This window comes from Cordyceps javanica, chromosome 2, assembly GCF_051103115.1.
Source record: "Cordyceps javanica chromosome 2, complete sequence".
NCBI classification, from domain to species: domain Eukaryota; kingdom Fungi; phylum Ascomycota; class Sordariomycetes; order Hypocreales; family Cordycipitaceae; genus Cordyceps; species Cordyceps javanica.
In genome coordinates this window covers 3,871,485-3,889,053 of record NC_139296.1, presented here as the reverse complement: position 1 = coordinate 3,889,053, position 17,569 = coordinate 3,871,485, and the positions used below count along the sequence as shown (strand labels likewise).

Sequence of the window (17,569 nt, the reverse complement as noted above, 5' to 3'; positions counted from 1 at the left end):
CCACTAAATACAGGGCTGTTGATAGCACGCCAACTCTGCTCTGGCGCATCACCACCAGCCATCCTGGAGAGGTACTTCTGACTGCACTGAAGTTTACACGACGTGATAAGTACCACCCCAGTTGCCGCTTCTCCTCACGCATCGTCTTCTCTTCAGCTACTTCATTATCTACCTACCAACATACATACAAATAGCCACGGCGGGCCTCAGCAGTCCCGGATTTACGGAAAGAAAATTCTCAAGTGTCATGGCGTAATCACTATGCCTGGCTCAGTCCAACCCGTCTTCTGCATCGCTCTTCCGAGACACGCTTGAGCAAACCGCGCCAGGTACAGCACCGTGTTGCATTCGAATCGTTGGTTGCCGGGGCCCAGCTCCCACACCAACCCATCCCTGGCAAACAAAGCATTCATCCGGCTCCCGCAAATCACCTCGGATCTTTCCTTGCCTCCTTCGCGCTCGCATCTGCCACGCACTACATAGTTACTACTTACTTCGTTCTCTCGATTCGATTTGCAAGAGCCATGTGGTGGGGCCTACTAAGCTGTCTCTAGCTCGCGCCGTCTTCGTCACATTGCATGGTGCCTGGATTTCTCCAGCGCGCGACACAGATCCGTTCTATCACCACCGGCAAAATTCATCAAGCTACCCCATGGCGCTCGTGCCTGGATTGAGCCCTTCCTTGCTGCATCTTTCCACGCCAGATTGCGCCTGAAACTCTTTGCTGCCGGATCCTGCACATAGAGACGCTGTGCCCCGAGCAAGCTGAGTCGCTCAGTCTGACGTAGCCTCCCTCACACAGACGCATTGCATTCTGGTGTTGAATGTGCCTTTACCATTCTAACTCACCTCGCCGCGATGTCTTCCTATGCGGGCAAAAATTATACGACACCGAGGAGCAACTACGTAGCTTCTGGATTGGAAGATGACCTTCACAGGCTCGCCTTGGGTGACCCCTCCGGGGCTCCGATCGAATTCTCACAACAAAGCCCCGTTCCACGACCTGTTGGCGCCGCTGCTGGCGGACCAGTGCGCTTACCACCACCTGGCTTTGGTCCAGGGCCTGTCCAGCCAGCGGCGATCCAGAATGAAGCGCGCAACCTTGAGCAGAAACCGCCTGGCCGAAAACGACCAAACCAGGCGCAGAGAAGGCAGATGAGCTCCCAACTATCTATCCCCGTTGACACTCGACCCGCGCCCCAATCGCCTAAGTGGCGTGGACATGACCAGAGATCCAATCAAGGCGGCCAACACGCGCCCTTTCCGCGCCACCAGCACACCATGTCGCACCCTCACTCCAATCCAGGCCACTTCAGATCTCACCAGCAAGACCATAGCCCTTGGAATGATGGCCTTGCCGCTCCTCATGGTGGCAGTAATCTTCTGCATGGCCCCTCTGGCTACGTAAACCATCAACCACAGCCTCATCGAAATGGACAAAATGAAAATCGCCCACGACACAACTCAGGTATGCATGGACATCGATACGGTAGATCGCCCTTCAGCCAAGAGGAAATACTCTCCCAGTCTACGCTTCTTGAAAAGCTTTGCTTTAAAACCTTGGCCAGCTCCGAGATCGATCGGTCAGAAATTGCGGAAAAAGAAGCATTTCGTCAACGTATTGAGTCAATCTGTCGTCAGGTTATTACAGAGCACGAACGGAGCACCCATGCCAACCCGGATTTTCCGCCGCTTTCTGTCCAGCTCAAGTGCTTTGGTAGTTTGTCATCTGGCTTTGCAACCAAGGCTTCTGATATGGACCTTGGCCTTTTATCTCCCCTCTCGCACATCGAGCCGGATGCTGCAGGATCGCCGATCCCGAGACTAATCGAAAAGGCATTCCTGGATGCTGGTATCGGGGCTCGCCTGCTTAGTCGTACCAGAGTCCCTATTATCAAGCTATGTGAATCTCCTCCGGAGCGTTTGCTGAAAGATCTTCTCACTCAGCGAGAAAAATGGGAAGCTGGCTTGGATCAAGACCATAACGAGTCACATGATGAGGATGAGCAAGCTCTTGGCCAAAACCTCGAGGCCAAGGATGAGGAATCTACAGAACAAGGACAAGACGTCGATTCCATAGATCTGTCCAGATTTCAAATTCCAGATGAATCAGGACAGCTACACGAGTTCCATATTCGGCAAACATCCAAGCACAACCTCGCTGGCTACCACGGCTTGGCCAAACGCGTCCTGCGCAAGGCGGGCGGACGCGACGTCACCTTGTCTAATTTACGAGACTTTACGCCGTACGATTGGATGGTGTTGAACCAAGTTTGTCGGGCTTTCGTTCACGGTCTTGCCGACGCAACTCTTCGGCATAATTTGACAAAGTATCCGTCTCTTGCATTCGAGACAGCTACCGGACTCTCACATAATCGCTCACTGCTTGGTGTATCTGTTCAAGTAGAAGGTGAACAGGTCATCCAATTGTGGCACAATTGGCCGCTTTCCTACACCCTCGCTGCACTCGATCCCATCAGCGAGCAATATATCGGTCTCTGGCACGAGCTGCAATGTAGGCAGAACTTTGGCGAGGATCCCATCTCTTATGCGAAAGAGCTCCAACTTGCTCTTGAACGACTCAAGAAGCTCCCATCGTTCCAACTTTTACTGTTTGAACAAAGCCAACAGGAATCTGTGACGCAGTACTATGAACGGATGTTGACCATCATCAAACATCTCAAGATATCCAGGCTGGATAATACCGATGAGTTCAAGCGGGAAGCTGTTCACAAATATACTTCAGGAATTTTGCACGAGGACGTCCGTAACGACGTCAGATCTTGGCAGTCATCAAGCGGTGCTTGGGATTTGGACGTCATCGCCTGCAAGCACAGGTGCTTGCAGCTAGCTGCAGATCTCGAAAGGGCCTTGAACAAAAAGCTGTACGAAGGTGCCGCTTCCGCGGACGTAAGCCGCTGCATTGACCTTCTACGGGGCCCCTTGGTGGAAGCTGTAGGTCCATCAGGCTCTCGTGCTCTCGTCATCTCACTCGGTGACGACGAGACGAACCAGTTATTCTCCAGGATCAGATTTATACCCGATCCTCACACAATAGCCCCGAATCAGCCCCGTGACAGGTATCGCGATCCTCTGGAGTTTCCTAAGCATGGTGCTGGTGTTCAGTGCGACATCAATTTTTCTGCCCATCTCGCACTAGAGAATACGACTCTCCTTCGCTGCTATGCCTATACAGACCCGCGAGTTCGGCCAATGGTATTGTTCGTCAAACACTGGGCCAAGGTTCGTGGCATCAACTCGGGTTATAGAGGCACACTATCCAGCTACGGTTACGTGTTGATGGTGCTACACTACCTCGTCAACGTTGCATCGCCATTCGTTTGCCCAAATCTGCAACAAGTAGGTCTCCCAGACCAGCCTGCCGTCTGCAAGGGCTACAACGTGAGCTTTTGGCGCGATGAAGCGGCTATCACTCAGTTGGCTCACTCGAACCAAATAAACCAAAACGGGCAAGCTATTGGGTATCTCCTGCGCGGGTTTTTCGAGTATTATGCGCAAAACGGCGCTCTGAGCACTGTGCCGGGTCGCGGCTTCGACTGGGGACGAGATGTGCTCAGCTTGCGATCCCGCGGTGGTCTTCTAACAAAACAAGACAAGGGCTGGACTGGCGCAAAAACTGTTTATCAAGCGCAAGATCCAAATGAATCGTCAGTGAGGCCCCCGGCAAACGCAGCAGATGGCACACCCGAGCAAGTGGGCACGGTTCCAAAGACAACAGCTGTCAAAGAGATACGACTTCGCTATCTCTTCGCAATCGAAGATCCCTTTGAGGTTGAGCACAACGTCGCCCGCACCGTTACACATAACGGCATTGTGTCAATCCGAGATGAATTCCGCAGAGCCTGGAGAATCATCCAGGCTGCTGGCCAAGGGCTGCCACACGATGACCTGTTGGAAGATGCCAACCAGGAGGGTGTTCAGTTTCTACGGTCGCTTTATGAGATACACGGTTGGACGATGACGGACGATTACGGAAGATGACTTGGAGTTGCAGTGTACGGTTTACCTCTATCTTGGAAATGAGCAGTGTTGAAGAGAATCTAGTCACACACGAGGCCAGATGCATAATATAATGTGGTTGCATATGAGGTGAATACGTTTGGGGTATCTCATTCTATAATAGTTTGCAGTAACACGTGAATTTAAGCGACCATACCAATTCACTCCATCGGTAATAAGTCAAACATGTTACTAGTTGCTGTGTTTCTTGTCGACTTCTTCGAGACCCCGCCGTCGATAGCTTTCTGTTTCTTGGTCCGCTTGCCGGATGTTTTGCACTCTGTCTGCGACTTTGGCAATTCGACGAAATGGGCCAGGACTTGTCGAATCTTGCCCGCCGGGGTCGCGCTGAGCATCTCACTCACGCCCCTCACGCCCGGCGAGTCTTGCAGCGGCGGCAGCGCATCCAGCGCCTCCACCAGCCGCGAAAGGGGTGCCGCCGGGCCGGCGGCTCGTTTTGCGTCGGGCGGGCTCGCGCGGACCAGCTGACGGAGCATGCGCAGCGAGTAGTACGTTGCCTGCAGCTGCGCCACGAAATGCGCAAAGCTCCACGCGACCGTCGCCGCGCTCTCGCTCGGCCACTGGGCTTGCTGCTGCAGCAGCACTTCCGCGGCGAACGGTGACCTCGCGTCTGCCGCTGAACCGCGAATGTCGAGCACGGCGTACGCGAGCAGCCAGTAGAGAGAGTCCCGGCTCCCCGGCAGGAGCTTGGCGAGACTATGGAGAGTGTCTGCCAGTTCTGAAACTTGCGAACGGATAGACGACTGGGTGAGCAGGGGCACCTGGCGGCCGCTCTGGTCTGGTGTCTGGACCCTCCGATACTCGTGTACGGGGCCGCAGATTGCGGGTGAAAGCATGCTCCGTGCGAGGGAGTAGGCTACTTGTCTGATATATCTACTGTTTTCCCACGCTGTGCCCTTTTCAGGGTTGTCAATAAGTACCGGGAGGAACATTCGAAAGGTAGTGGCCACCGCAGCTGATGGCTGTTGCGACATCTCCAAAAGCAGCTCCGACCAGCGCGGGTCGAGCTCGTCGAGCATAAGCGTGTCTCCCGAGCTGAAGATTGGGATAACGGCTCGTTCTTCTTCGCTATACTGAATGCAGAACTCTGTATAGCTTTGCCTGTCTCTGACGGGCTCCGAGCATGCTCGTACCAGCATGGCAGTCGTGGTGTGCACCGAGCATGAACGCTCGTAGGCGAAGCGACGAATATTCGAGATGCCAGAGAGTCCGAGCGTGCGGAAAATCTCCCGCGGACGATATACAGCCGCTCTCACAACGCCGTCATTGTCCCGGTAGATGTCTCGCAGCAGCGCGACGCCTCCCGCGCCGAGATCATGTACAAGTAGGTCAGAGTCGGAAGTAATCACGATTCCTCCGGCTTCTGCCACGGCTTTCGCACAATAGCCGTCCGCCTCACCAGGAACCACTTTGACGACGGGGCTGTACTTGTCGGAGCGCTGCAGCGCTTCAATGATTGCAGGCACCAGGAAGCTTGGTGCCTCGAGCGGCTTGTTCTTGGGCCTGCCATTCTTGAAGGCATCTACGGAGCTGGCCTCGAGGGGTTCAGTTATATGGTATCTCGGACAGCCACGGGGGCTGTAGCCACGAAACAACGCTAGTTGAGATGTGCTCTTGACAGCTCTTTGCATCCGAACTGGCAATTTGCTGCTTGGCAGATAACCATCAAAGTAAATAGTCCTTCTACATAGCACCAGTCAGCAAGGGCGTCGGGGGGGTTACATGCAGCCATTTTCCGCGATGAAGCCAGTGTGACGTCTTACATGACTACATTCTGCGAGGCCAGATTATTCAGCCAGTTTGCAGCAGTGGCGCCCAATAATTGATACGAAGGGTGATCGACGCCATTGACGCGGCACACATGTAGGATATGATGCGCGAGGCCGGGCCCATCGATTACCACGTCCACATCCTGGAGCACTGCATGCTGCACGTATGGCTCCAATGTCGAGATGAGATGCGGAATGCCCATGGCCAGCCACCCAGACAGCCTAACAAGGCAAGGGTATGCGCCCTGGTCGCAACGTGAGGCGGCGGTCCTGCGCGGCCAAGAGAGTTGTCGGTCGCAAATCGGGGAGTGGCACCCGGTGTTAGTAGAGAAGGGCTGGCTCCTACAAAAGCCACATGACACTTTGGTGTTTCCTCAGTGTCTATCTTGGGGCTGCCCAAAAAATAGGTATCTCAAGAGTCCCGGTTCAGTTGTCCTATCACGGGCAGCTGAATCGTGCTGTCGTAATAAGTTCTCTATTTAACAGGGCTCGTGAGCCACAGTCCCACCGATAGCGGGGGCTAATTAGCACTGTATTTTGGATGCTATAACCAGACGCCCAGCGGGCTAAAATGGAGCATATGGCCCCGTAGTGCCTCAAATCGTCAACGTGCACTGCAGTATTTTCGCACAGTGCCCCATCACAGCCGGCGGGTCAAGGTTCAGTGGCAGAAAAAAAAAAACTGCCGCCCAAGTTTTCTTGTCTTTGTCTAGCTTTCTTGTGTCGGTCCATGCCTATGGCGTGAGCTTGAACAGAGAGACAATGCGCAACACGCTCATTTTCGCGGGCAATTCATGCCCTGTTCTCACAAAGCAGATTTGTGAGAACCTGGGTATGCAGCTGGCCGACGCAGAGCTGACCCAATTCTCCAATGTGAGCTTCCTGGCCGATTTTGAACCGTCGATGGTTGGAAACGCACGGCGAGGCTAACTTCCTATGGTCCAAAGGGCGAGACAAGCGTACGGATTCTCACCAGCGTCCGAGAAAAGGATGTCTTCGTCGTCCAGTCGGGCAGCCCCAAGATCAACGACTCCATCATGGAGCTGCTCATCATGATCAATGCCTGCAAAGGCGGCTCGGCCAACAAGATCACAGGTATGGGCTGAGTCACTACTGCTGCGATTGATCTTGGGAGCTTTGTTTGGCTGACAGTTGCTTGTCTTCAGCGGTCCTTCCGTACTTCCCCTACAGTCGGCAGTCCAAGAAGAAATCTCACCGAGGTGCTATTACCGCCCGGATGTTGGCGAACCTGCTCAACGTTGCTGGTGTCAAGCACGTTATCACGGTCGACCTGCACGCACAACAGATGCAAGGTTTCTTCCGCTGTCCGGTTGACAACCTGCATGCAGAGCCCATCATTGCCCGATGGATTCGCCGCAACGTGCCACAATGGAAGGAGGCCGTCGTCGTTTCAAAAAATGCGGGCGGCACGAAGCGTGTGACGTCTCTGGCCGACGCGCTCAAGCTCAACTTTGGTATGGTGACGACGGACCGTAAGCGAAGTACCAACATGTCCCATAGCATGATCATGAACCACTTTGATACGGAAGATCGGACGCCGGCTCTGGAGACATCAACCTCGGCAAGTATCCGCCCCAACCGGGATGCCGAAGAGGTATTTGCCTCTCAGCAAGCCGAGGCTAGGCAAGCGGTCGCCACGGCCGACTCGCAAGGGTCCCCCAAGCGATCCCATGCAGCCACAGCGAGGCTCGCGAGCGGAAACGTTACGCCAACCCGCAATGGCAGCACCACGCCGTCTACAAGCTCGACCGGCCAAGCTGCCCAGGATGAAGATGGCTACGATGACCACCGGCCCCAGGAGATAACTCGCGGAAGACTTGTTCATGGACACGTCGTCGAGGATGACTTTCCCTCTCCCGAGCAAGAACAGAGCGACGCTGAGGAAGATCCTATGGCCATGTCGCGCGCATCCTCCTTTTTCGTTCCTGAAAAGCAGGCGCTTGGCGGAAGCAGTGACCCCACTGCTAGCTCTGACGAGGAGGATCATGTCTACCAAGACACCAAGACAGAACACATGATAACCCTCGTGGGGGATGTGAAGAACAAAACTGTCTTCATAGTAGATGACATGATTGACAAGCCCGGATCGTGGATTGCCGCTGCGGAGACAGTTGTCAAGCGAGGCCGAGCCAAGAGGGTGTACTGCATTGCTACGCACGGCGTGTTTGGAGGGGACTGTCTGGAGCGACTGCAGGCGTGCGAGTGCATCGACTCGATTGTCGTGACCAACAGTTTCCCCATTAGCCAGGACCGCGTCAAGGGCATCACCAAGCTGGTCATCCTCGACCTGTCGATTCTGCTCTCGGAGGCTATCCGACGGAATCACTACGGAGAGTCGATCTCGCCTCTATACCAGCACACTGACTAGGGTCGCTCTGCATAACTAGCAGAATGTGACGATGCATTTGCATAACGGCGGCTCACATTGATTTGAAAGGCCATGATTTCATCATATCTCGATTGCTTTTTTTTTTACTTGAGCGTGGCGTCTTTGGAAGGTAATTTGCAGTAGCTGCTTGTCCTTTTTGGGGTCGCTTCTTCTTTTTCTTGTTCCGGGCGAGCAGCAGGTAGAATGGCAAACATGACGTGTTTTGCAGTTCCCCTCCGTCGCCAACCCCCGTGACTTTCTTTTCTTCTTTACGTGAAGAGGGCATCTGCGAGCTTTTGCAGTCTTTCCTTTGCGTAGATTTCTGAAAGGAAGGACTGACAAAGAGTCCCAGAACCCTCACTACGCAAACATGCACCCTCCCCAAAAAAAAAAACACCCCGGTGGTGCTGCCACTTTCGGCAGCAAGGGCCCGATTCATCTCAGAATGGGCTCTTAACGGAACATCGGTAGATTGAACTCTCGTTCTTAGAAGGCCCCTTACTCTGGTCGCTTTTTTTGGTGGCCTTGCCTTCGGGCAAGTGGGTGAGGGGCAAGAGAAATTTTCGAACATGTCAAAAAGCTCGTGCATCATATCGTAGTTTTTATCTTTGTATATCTGGTTTATTCTCATAGCTGTATTCAATAACATGTCCTACCAATTCGACCAGATGACGTTTTTCCTCACGTGTCTATAATTTATGTCGGTTGTGTGCTCTATTTTTCTCTCGTCTTGTTTTCTGCTACCACCCCCGCGCAGTCCTGGTTGTCTGCGACGAAACTTACTAGGCGGTCTTGCGGTACATGTTGGCAGGACCAGTACCGGCCTACACATATTTCTGTTAATTTTGGATGCGTCAAATAACAGCGCAAGACTGGCTCACCTGAACCGTGGGGAAAATGAGGGAATCGGCAACGACGACATTCTGGCGGCGTGTGACGTTGAAGACAATGACCTCGGCAATGTCTTGGGCGGTCAGGGGTTCCATGCCGCTATGGATGGTTATATGATTAACAGGAGGGAACAAAAAAAAAGAAGACATGTAGAGTTTGGCCTCAAAAGGCTGTAGACTTACGCATACGTAGCATCGGCCTTGGCCTTGTCGCCACGGAAGCGAACTACGGAGAATTCCTAGCAAGACGTCAGCCCCGTGCAGAAAAAAAAAAGGTTGTTGTTATCAGAGTAGATAAAGGCAAGATTGCGTACCGTCTCGGTCGCACCAGGGTCAACCTCCATGACACGGATCTTGGTGTTGATGGTCTCGCGGCGCAGGCTGTCGGTGAAGCTGCGGACGGCGGCCTTGGTGGCGCAGTAGATGGAGCCTCCGGCGTAGGGTTCGCGGCCGGCAATGGAGCCAATGTTGACAATGTCACCGGCGCCGCCATCCGAGCGGGCAAAGAAGATGGGCAGGACGGCCTGTGTGACGTTGATGAGGCCCGTCACGTTTGTGTCGAACATGACGTTGATGTCGGCTTCGGCAATGTTGCCTGCGGTCTCGACACCACGGACACCACCACTGCTTGCATTGTAAGCTTGTATAGTCTTGGAAATTTCTTTTTTTTTCCTTTGATATTTTTTCTTTTTCGGATCCACGAGTGTTTGCGGGTTTTGGGGGCCACCAGGGAGTAGGGGGGGAGGATCTTACGCATTGTTGATGAGAACATCGATATTCTTAAACTCCTCTGGCAGCTTGTCCACAAAGGTGCGGACCTCGTCGGGCTTGCTGACGTCGAGCTGCAGGGGCAGGATCTTGACGCCGTCCCCGACCTGCTTGGTGATTGCGGCGGCAATCTCACGGATGGTGTCGACGCGGCGGGCGGCGAGGATCAGGCGCAGGTCGCGCGGCTGGGCGAGGGCGAACTCGAGGGCGCAGGCCTGGCCGATGCCGGCCGAGGCGCCGGTGATGAGGATGGTCTTGCCGGCGAGGCGCTGGCCGGCGGTGGCGGTGACGACTTGCGAGGTGGCGGTAGTAGACATTGTGCGCGCGGTGCTGGCGAGTCGGGAGGCGGGCGACGACGAGTCTTGTCGGCAGCGATTGGCGGCGAGGAAGGGTGCGGGCCGCGGTCGGGGTTGCAAGAGGACGGAAACTCGCGGTGTTTGCGGGATTGCGGGGGAGGGGGAGGAGAAGGGGGATGTCGACAGTAAGCTGCGCGATGACGAGACAACGCCGAGAGATGGGATAGAGGCTTTGCGGGAGCGGGAGAGGCACACGGCGAAGCGATGGATCGAATAGAATGAGAGGCTCATGGAGGAAGAATGTGCCGGCTCAGAGGTGATTAGAATCGATTGGTCAGAAAGTCGATGCGATCAAGGTTCGCCCGTCGGTTTGGTGCTTTTGTGTGGGGGCCGTCGGCTGGTAGTGCTTGAAGTTGCTGGCGATGGCAGCCAAGCTTGGAGTAGGTAGTTAGTTACCTTGGAGAGGGCGGGGTTTGGTGACAAATTGTCGATGTGATAACAACGTATTTACTAAACAGAGTTGTCATTGAGTTTTGGTATGTATTGCTATGATGTAATGGCTGAGTCGAAGCTCTGAGTTCCTTGTTAGTCTCGGGGTCTAGAGCTAATAATAACGTTGCCAAGTACGTAGTGATCTCTATTATATGGGACATTTTATCTCGGACACTGAATCTTTTGCCGTACCTTGTGCCCCTGTTTTTGCCCATTGTTTCTTTTGTTCTTCTTGACTCATTTCAATTGCATGACACTTTCGTAATAGGAAACGTTGATGTTTACCAGCTTTTGGCACAGAGAGGCCGCCTAGTAATGAGCTTCAACTGTGGCGCAGAGCCGACCGTTGTGCCCGATGCCACGCTGCTTCAACCACACCCCGTCGCGCCGAGTCTGCCGAAACGGCTGCGTTTGATTGATTTTCCATCGCAGCCCTCTTCTGCATACATTGTACAAATTCTGACAAGCGCCGAATCTAATATTAGCGATCACCTTGCATCAGATGCAAATTGCTCTGTGAAAACGCCTAGCCACTTCTCCGCCGCCTCAAATTCCAGCCTTGCCTGTGGCGGTGCGATATGCAGGCCTCTCCTCTCACCTCTTGCTATTAGCCCATTGGGGACCCTGCTGCAACTTCCACACGCCGCTTATTTATTACTTAGCAGCTGTCTTCTTTTTCCCTAGGCTTCTCCTCTTCGCCATGAATCCCATCCAAACACAGGCGTTGCCTGCCACGCACGGCTCAGCATGTCTGCTTTCGATTTCTCCACGTTTCAATACGATCCGTTGCCGACTCCCACCAGTATTCGCCTCTTGACTGTGCGCAATCCGCTCGCCAAGGCGTCCCCTACAGTCTGTGGCGTGACTCTGCTGTCTTGCAAGCTCTCTACCGTCGACCTCAAGGACAAGCCCGACTTCAACTGCCTCTCCTACACTTGGGGGAACCCAAATCCTTTAGACGAGAGTGTAGACGGCAGCGAGGACCCATATGCTCCGCACAACCTGTGGCCCATTGCCGTCAACGGGCGCTTGTTCTTCATCACAAAGAATCTTTACGATAGCCTGCGCCAACTCAGGGTAGACGAGTGGTCTGACGATCTCGAGGTCGACTCGCGCTATGAGCCCTACAACAAGACCAGGATCATCCAGGCCGCCGAGGAGGGCAGATACGACGATGTCGAGGATTGCATCCGTCACGGTGCCAATGTACACAACTCGGACTGTTTTGGTGAGACTGCCCTGCATTACGCCGCAGAAAATGGTCATCTGGAGATTGTCGAGCTCTTGCTCGCTCATGGCGCCGATCGCACCGTCATCGACAGCACCGACCGCACGCCTCTGGACTGCTGCGTGCAGCGCAAACGCAGGCGCTACCTCGACATTGCCCGCATACTCGAGGACGTTTCGCAAACTTCCGCGACAGTCTCGGGCCCGGCAGTGCAGCACCGTAGATCCATGCCCATTTGGATCGACGCAATCTGCGTTAACCAGAGGGATCTGCTCGAGAGAAACATTCAGGTTTCCATGATGACCGAGATATACGGACAAGCTCAGTCGGTCATCATTTGGCTCGGTGGTTTTGATTCCGAGGCTGCAGGCGAGCTCTATCACACTTTGCCGACAATCTTGTCCTCTTCGCCCGAGTGCTTTAAACGCTCTTGGGAAGCTTGGCATCGACGTCGAAGGAATGGGGAGAGCGACGACGACGACAAAGAGATTCAGAATGGAACCATACTCTCTTCCGCCAGTATAACCACTGTGCTGGAATTTGTCCGCAGGTCCTTCTTTCACCGAATATGGGTTCTACAGGAAGTCGCCCTGGCGCGAAACGTGCGTATCATGTTCGGAGGCGACGATCTTCCGTGGACTGCGCTGTTCCAGGTATTTCAGTCCGCCATCGATTTCGAGTATGTCGGCATGAGATACAATACACCCCTCATAAAATATCGCTACGGCGACATGGGAACTTTAGCATGGTCGATGGCTGATGTGCGACTACACTCGCGGCGCACAAAACTTGAGGACACCATTGTGACGACGCAGTTGCAGTCTCTGCGAGAGAACAATCCAGACTTCGTGGCCATGGAAGACAGTTGGTGGCATTCGAAGCTGTCTCTCGCGACACTCATCGCCCTGACTTGGAATTTTGCTGCCACAGATCCCCGCGACAAAATCTTTGCACTGTTGGGTATCTCGCAGCCCATTCCGGGTGACACCCCCATTGTTGCAGACTATCACAAGTCCATAACCGAGGTCTTCACACAGGTCGCCAAGGCGTATGTTCAGGCGAAGGGAGACAACCGCTACCAAGACTGGAGAAGCGGCGAAATTGAGGACTTTGAACCACTCGAGGCTCTTTCCTTTGTTCAGGACATTAGCGAGTGTCACGACGGCTGGTGCTGGGTGCGCCCGTTCGCCGATACTCATAACCTGCTTCCCCGGCCGGATGACTTGCCGTCCTGGGTGCCGTCGTTCCACTGGCCTCTATCCACGAGGCGCCTCTTCAGCACCAGATTCCGCGCCGGCGGCACGACCGTGCCGCACATTTACCCCTTCGACTCGGATATACTGTGGCTCGATGCCCTTATGGTGGACACAATAACAAACGTAGAGATACAGCGCCATGACGAGACGCGCTGCTACTGCGGCACGGTCAATGTCATGGAGTGGCTCAAGACCATGGCCACCATTGACCCAATCTACCCGACCGGCTGCGACCGCGTCGAGGCCCTGTGGCAGGTTCTCAGCGCAAACTGCTACCTGAAACGGTCCTTCCCTCTCACAGTCTACAGCTACGCCGAAGACCCCGTTGGGGAGGACTTTGCCGATTACATCAAGACTGCTCTGCCGAGCGAGCTTGTGGACCGCGAACTCTGCGATGATGACGGCGTTCTGGACCCGACGACGGCAGATTGGCTACGTGAGGTGTTTGGCCAAGACACTTCTGGCTCATTTCCCGACGTGGAGGATGTCTTGGCCGCGGTGAAGCAGGCCAAGGAGGAAAAGGACAATGAGAGCGAGGAGGAGGAGGAGGAGGAGGAGGAGGCGGAAGAAGAATCGAGAGGGCAGGAGAGTGGAGGGGAAGACGACTACGAGGACGTGGCCGAGAGAGGAGAGCATGAACAGGAACGGGAAAGCAAGGCAAACGAAGATGAGGGCGGTGAACGAGTTGAGGCAGAGGCGGTCAGCGCGGGTAGCTGCGGAGAAGGCCAACCCAACTACGTCGACGAGCAAGCTCGGGATGGTGACGGCGCGGCCGAGATTGCTACCCCCATAGACGATAGCGGACAGGAGCCTGCGGAAAGGGACGAGGAAGACGGGAAGAGCGACGATGGGGTCAACTCGTTCGAGTACTTCATGTGGTGCGTCTGGCCGCTGCGCCGCGTCATGTCCACGGCCAAAGGCTATCTCGGCCTCGTCCCGCGTGTCGCGCAACCGGGGGACCAGGTATGGCTCTTTGCCGGCGGCCGCACACCCTACATTCTTCGGCCGACAAACCAGCCAGGTCAATATACCTTCATCGGCGAAGCCTACGTACACGGCATAATGGATGGCGAGGCCGCCGAGGGCAGATACAACAGCTTCAGGCCTGTCCAACTCGTTTGAAGCACTGCATCTCTAATTTCCGAAAATAAATGGCGTAAAGAATGAATTAAAGTCTATTTGATACATATGCTAAATCAACAACCAGACTCGTGCCAACAAGAGTAGTGTACTGCTCCATTCACTCCATAACGTATCCAACCCTGCTGTCCAGCCGGCATTCATGCGTGCATGCCATGCTGTCTACTCCATACCATCTGTCGGACATGTTTGTAAGTTATCTTTGCTTACCCTCATCTTGCTTTTTTGTCGTGCTATTCTTCGGACTGATGAGAGCATCGCCCTTGGCACGTCGGCTCTCTTCTTCACGAAACAGTTTGGCACGCTGTTCATTCATATCTAGTCGCGTTTGACGGAAGCCCAGCACGGAAAACAGTACTGCAATGCCCGCAATGATGGTAGATATCCGCATGCCGGTTTGGAAGGCTGCCGAGTATGCTGCTATAACGGCAAGCTGCTTTTCCGGATCGACGTCCTCTAATCGTCCACTGAAAACTCCCATATCTTCTGGCGAAACCTGTCCACCCAGTGCCTCTGTTATTTGATTTCGAAGAAGTATAGAAGCGGTAGCTATACCAATGCTTCCGCCAAGAATTCTCATTTGTGCCACAATACCATGGGCCGGGGCTGTAGACCTCAAGTCAGGCTATTGGCCACAAATGTAGGGGGATAATACTTACAGGAGTCAGCAATCGGGACCTCAAAGCTAACTAGCATCGTAGCTGCAGCAGTAGATAGCCCGAATCCTAGCCCAGAAAACACCAAGAAACCTAGAGCTTTGGCATCATCCGCACTGCTATGAACCGTAGAAAGCAGGCCGCACCCGAGCAAAGTGAGGCAGCAGCCACCGGCAATAGTTTCAGAAAGGAAATTTTTTTTTCCATTGAGAATGCCGGCAATAATACTTCCAAGAGCTGAACCTCCGATCATAGGAAGAAGTTGAAGGCCGCTCACCAGAACGGATTTGCCGCTTGCAACCTGACCACGAGTCGGGAATGTGAAGAGTATTTGAAGATAAGGATAGCTGATAAGCAAAGTTGCGATGGCTGCGGTGGTGTAGTGTCGATTTCGAAATAATTTGAAAGGAAGGGCAGGCACAAGGTGTTTTCCGACTTGTCCATTGTTCACCAAAAAAGCCCACACAAATACACCAGCCCAGCACAGCAAGCCGATGATAATCGGAGCAATGAAGGCAGACTTGTTGAAAATGTTGGAGTAGGTGGTACCGGCGTTTTGGAAAGCAAATACAACCAAAACAGAGGCGGCGATGATGAGAATGGTGCCGAGGAAATCAAAATTCTTCCATTGTAGTCGCTTTGCAGGATTGCGCTGCCCCTTGGTTGGCCAGCCAAATAGAAATATGGCCATTGATAGCACACAAATTGGGCCACTGTTTAAGTTAGCATGCAATATCGAGTTGGTAGCACTTTGACTTACTTGATCCAGAAGATCCAGCGCCACCGCGTGTATTGGGTAAGTAGACCACCCAGAACGGGTCCAAGAACGCCAGAGGCCGCAATCACCATTCCGATTAAAGAACCAATGAACTTGAGATAGTCTTGAGGACATATTTCCGGGAGAATAATCATGTTCAAGGAGTATAAACCTGGCGAGCGTCAGATAGTGTAGCGAGCATGTGCAAAGAAAGGTTGGGTGAGCGACGAACCAGAACCTCCGATACCCTGTATTGTTCTGAAGGCAATGAGTTGAGGGATGCTTTGTGCAAAGCCACTGGCCATAGAAAAGGCAAAAAATAGGACGTATGCTAGAAGAAATGCATCGCGTCTGCCAATGACGTCCGAGACGTGAGCAAAGGCCACGGCAAACCCGAGATAAGCTAAGGTGTACGCGAGAGCTATCCAGTTGACAGTGCGAAGGTCTCCAAGTTCGGTTCCGATCGTGTAGAGAGCTGTTGCCACAATAGAAGAGTCGATGATGGACAAGAACAATCCAAGACAGAGACTGGGATGACTTGTTAGCGGGGTATTATTTCTAATGGATGATGCGCGTACCCAACACTGAGAACCCAGAAGCGCGCAGGAGATACCTGACAAGTAGACGGAGGCTCCTGGTAGGAGGATTTTGGCTCTTCATCAAAAGGGCATTTGATGGGAGTTGTTTCGGTTGAGGGTGCCTTTTCTGGCTTCTTAAAGAATGGGGGGCCCATCTTGGTCTGGGCTGAGTGTAATCTGTCCGTAGACAAGCTTGAAAAGAGAGACGAGAGGTTAGCCTCGTTGGCCGTGGTGTTTTTTTATGTTACTGCAGCTATGAGAGGTGAAGAAATCCGGTGAAAAGGGCGAGAGCCACATCCAAAACAAAGTCGTATAATAGCGAGTGTCGAAGAAAGAGCAAGCAATATTTGGGGCGAGTAAAGGCGAGTATGCTTGACGAGAACCGAGCAACCAGCAGCCAGCAACCAGCAACCAGCAGCCAGCACAGCCGATTCCCCCGGCTACAGAGCGAAGAGTTAGGAGAAAAGTTCAGGATCGATGATGAGGAAGGCACCTCTTTCCAACTCCGTTTGCCGACGGCCGGCGACCGAAGTTAATACAAGCCAGTGGCAGCTGGCAGCTGGCAGCGTGACAAGCGAACGCCACAAGCATCCAAGCGATGGCGCAGCAGCGAGAGATGAAGGTTGCATTAAAATCACCAACGCAGAGTGATCAGAATGTGGGCAGGCAACAGCCGCAACCTATATGTCTAGCAAGTCTACAAGTCAAAGACGCCAGATTGCAACGCACATGCTCAGTAACTTGCACCCGCCACAACTGCAAGTGCAGGATAATGGGGTCAAAAGTCCCATCGGCTTGATGTCGCAGCCGAACGAGCACGAGCACACCACGCACAGCGAGACCGACCAGACCATGATAAATGGCGGGGCCAGAGCAGGTCGAGAAAGTATATTCGAGCAGACTGGGGCTCGGAGACAAGCCGTCTTGTTATTGACCCATGAGGGTCCATTTGCTGCATCGCGAGGAATTACCCATGCTGCGGTGGCGCTCCATTGCACCAGCCTCAGACGGAAACCAGACAGCGATGCCTGTCATCAGCCAACTTTGCTCTCCTACCGGAACATGACGGCTGTATGCTAGGGGGGATGGTGCTGTCACTGTGCTTGTGTAATAGCAACGATAGCTCCGATTTGGGGTCCCGAGCCTGTCATGCCCACCATTGGCCATGTACGAGATGTACAAGCGACGCTGTACCGTGTTGTCCAACACACCGCTGACGCCTTTCAGTGCTGTGCACACTGGTAGATAAGATGAGGAAGAGACGTTTTCCGTCTTCATTTACCTAGGTACGATTGCAGCAGACGGCCGG

At 53.7% G+C, this 17,569-nt stretch overlaps 7 protein-coding genes across 7 annotated transcripts; 3 read left to right on the top strand and 4 right to left on the bottom strand.

The window, feature by feature from the left end:
* Positions 1–858: 858 nt before the first annotated feature.
* On the top strand, positions 859–4,002 carry V2A60_003670 (uncharacterized protein; the record flags this gene model as incomplete). Its single annotated transcript, XM_083254997.1, has 1 exon — positions 859–4,002. The coding sequence occupies one exon, from the start codon at positions 859–861 to the stop codon at positions 4,000–4,002; it is 3,144 nt and encodes a 1,047-aa protein (XP_083111123.1).
* A 179-nt stretch (positions 4,003–4,181) lies between these two features.
* V2A60_003669 (XPG domain containing-domain-containing protein) lies at positions 4,182–6,013 on the bottom strand (the record flags this gene model as incomplete). The annotated part of the gene is made up of 2 exons (XM_083254996.1): positions 4,182–5,724; positions 5,805–6,013. The coding sequence occupies 2 exons, from the start codon at positions 6,011–6,013 to the stop codon at positions 4,182–4,184; spliced, it is 1,752 nt and encodes a 583-aa protein (XP_083111122.1).
* Positions 6,014–6,572: 559 nt separating this feature from the next.
* V2A60_003668 (ribose phosphate diphosphokinase subunit PRS1) lies at positions 6,573–8,199 on the top strand (the record flags this gene model as incomplete). Its single annotated transcript, XM_083254995.1, has 3 exons — positions 6,573–6,683; positions 6,758–6,905; positions 6,977–8,199. The coding sequence occupies 3 exons, from the start codon at positions 6,573–6,575 to the stop codon at positions 8,197–8,199; spliced, it is 1,482 nt and encodes a 493-aa protein (XP_083111121.1).
* A 782-nt stretch (positions 8,200–8,981) lies between these two features.
* V2A60_003667 (uncharacterized protein) lies at positions 8,982–10,174 on the bottom strand (the record flags this gene model as incomplete). The annotated part of the gene is made up of 5 exons (XM_083254994.1): positions 8,982–9,023; positions 9,081–9,189; positions 9,273–9,328; positions 9,404–9,713; positions 9,843–10,174. 5 exons carry the CDS (start codon positions 10,172–10,174, stop codon positions 8,982–8,984), a joined length of 849 nt encoding a protein of 282 aa, XP_083111120.1.
* A 1,218-nt stretch (positions 10,175–11,392) lies between these two features.
* Positions 11,393–14,251, top strand: V2A60_003666 (heterokaryon incompatibility protein-domain-containing protein; the record flags this gene model as incomplete). The annotated part of the gene is made up of 1 exon (XM_083254993.1): positions 11,393–14,251. The coding sequence occupies one exon, from the start codon at positions 11,393–11,395 to the stop codon at positions 14,249–14,251; it is 2,859 nt and encodes a 952-aa protein (XP_083111119.1).
* A 180-nt stretch (positions 14,252–14,431) lies between these two features.
* On the bottom strand, positions 14,432–15,178 carry V2A60_003665 (uncharacterized protein; the record flags this gene model as incomplete). Its single annotated transcript, XM_083254992.1, has 3 exons — positions 14,432–14,445; positions 14,480–14,875; positions 14,929–15,178. 3 exons carry the CDS (start codon positions 15,176–15,178, stop codon positions 14,432–14,434), a joined length of 660 nt encoding a protein of 219 aa, XP_083111118.1.
* Positions 15,179–15,681: 503 nt separating this feature from the next.
* On the bottom strand, positions 15,682–16,415 carry V2A60_003664 (uncharacterized protein; the record flags this gene model as incomplete). Its single annotated transcript, XM_083254991.1, has 3 exons — positions 15,682–15,854; positions 15,915–16,210; positions 16,261–16,415. The coding sequence occupies 3 exons, from the start codon at positions 16,413–16,415 to the stop codon at positions 15,682–15,684; spliced, it is 624 nt and encodes a 207-aa protein (XP_083111117.1).
* Between the last annotated feature and the right edge of the window lie 1,154 nt (positions 16,416–17,569).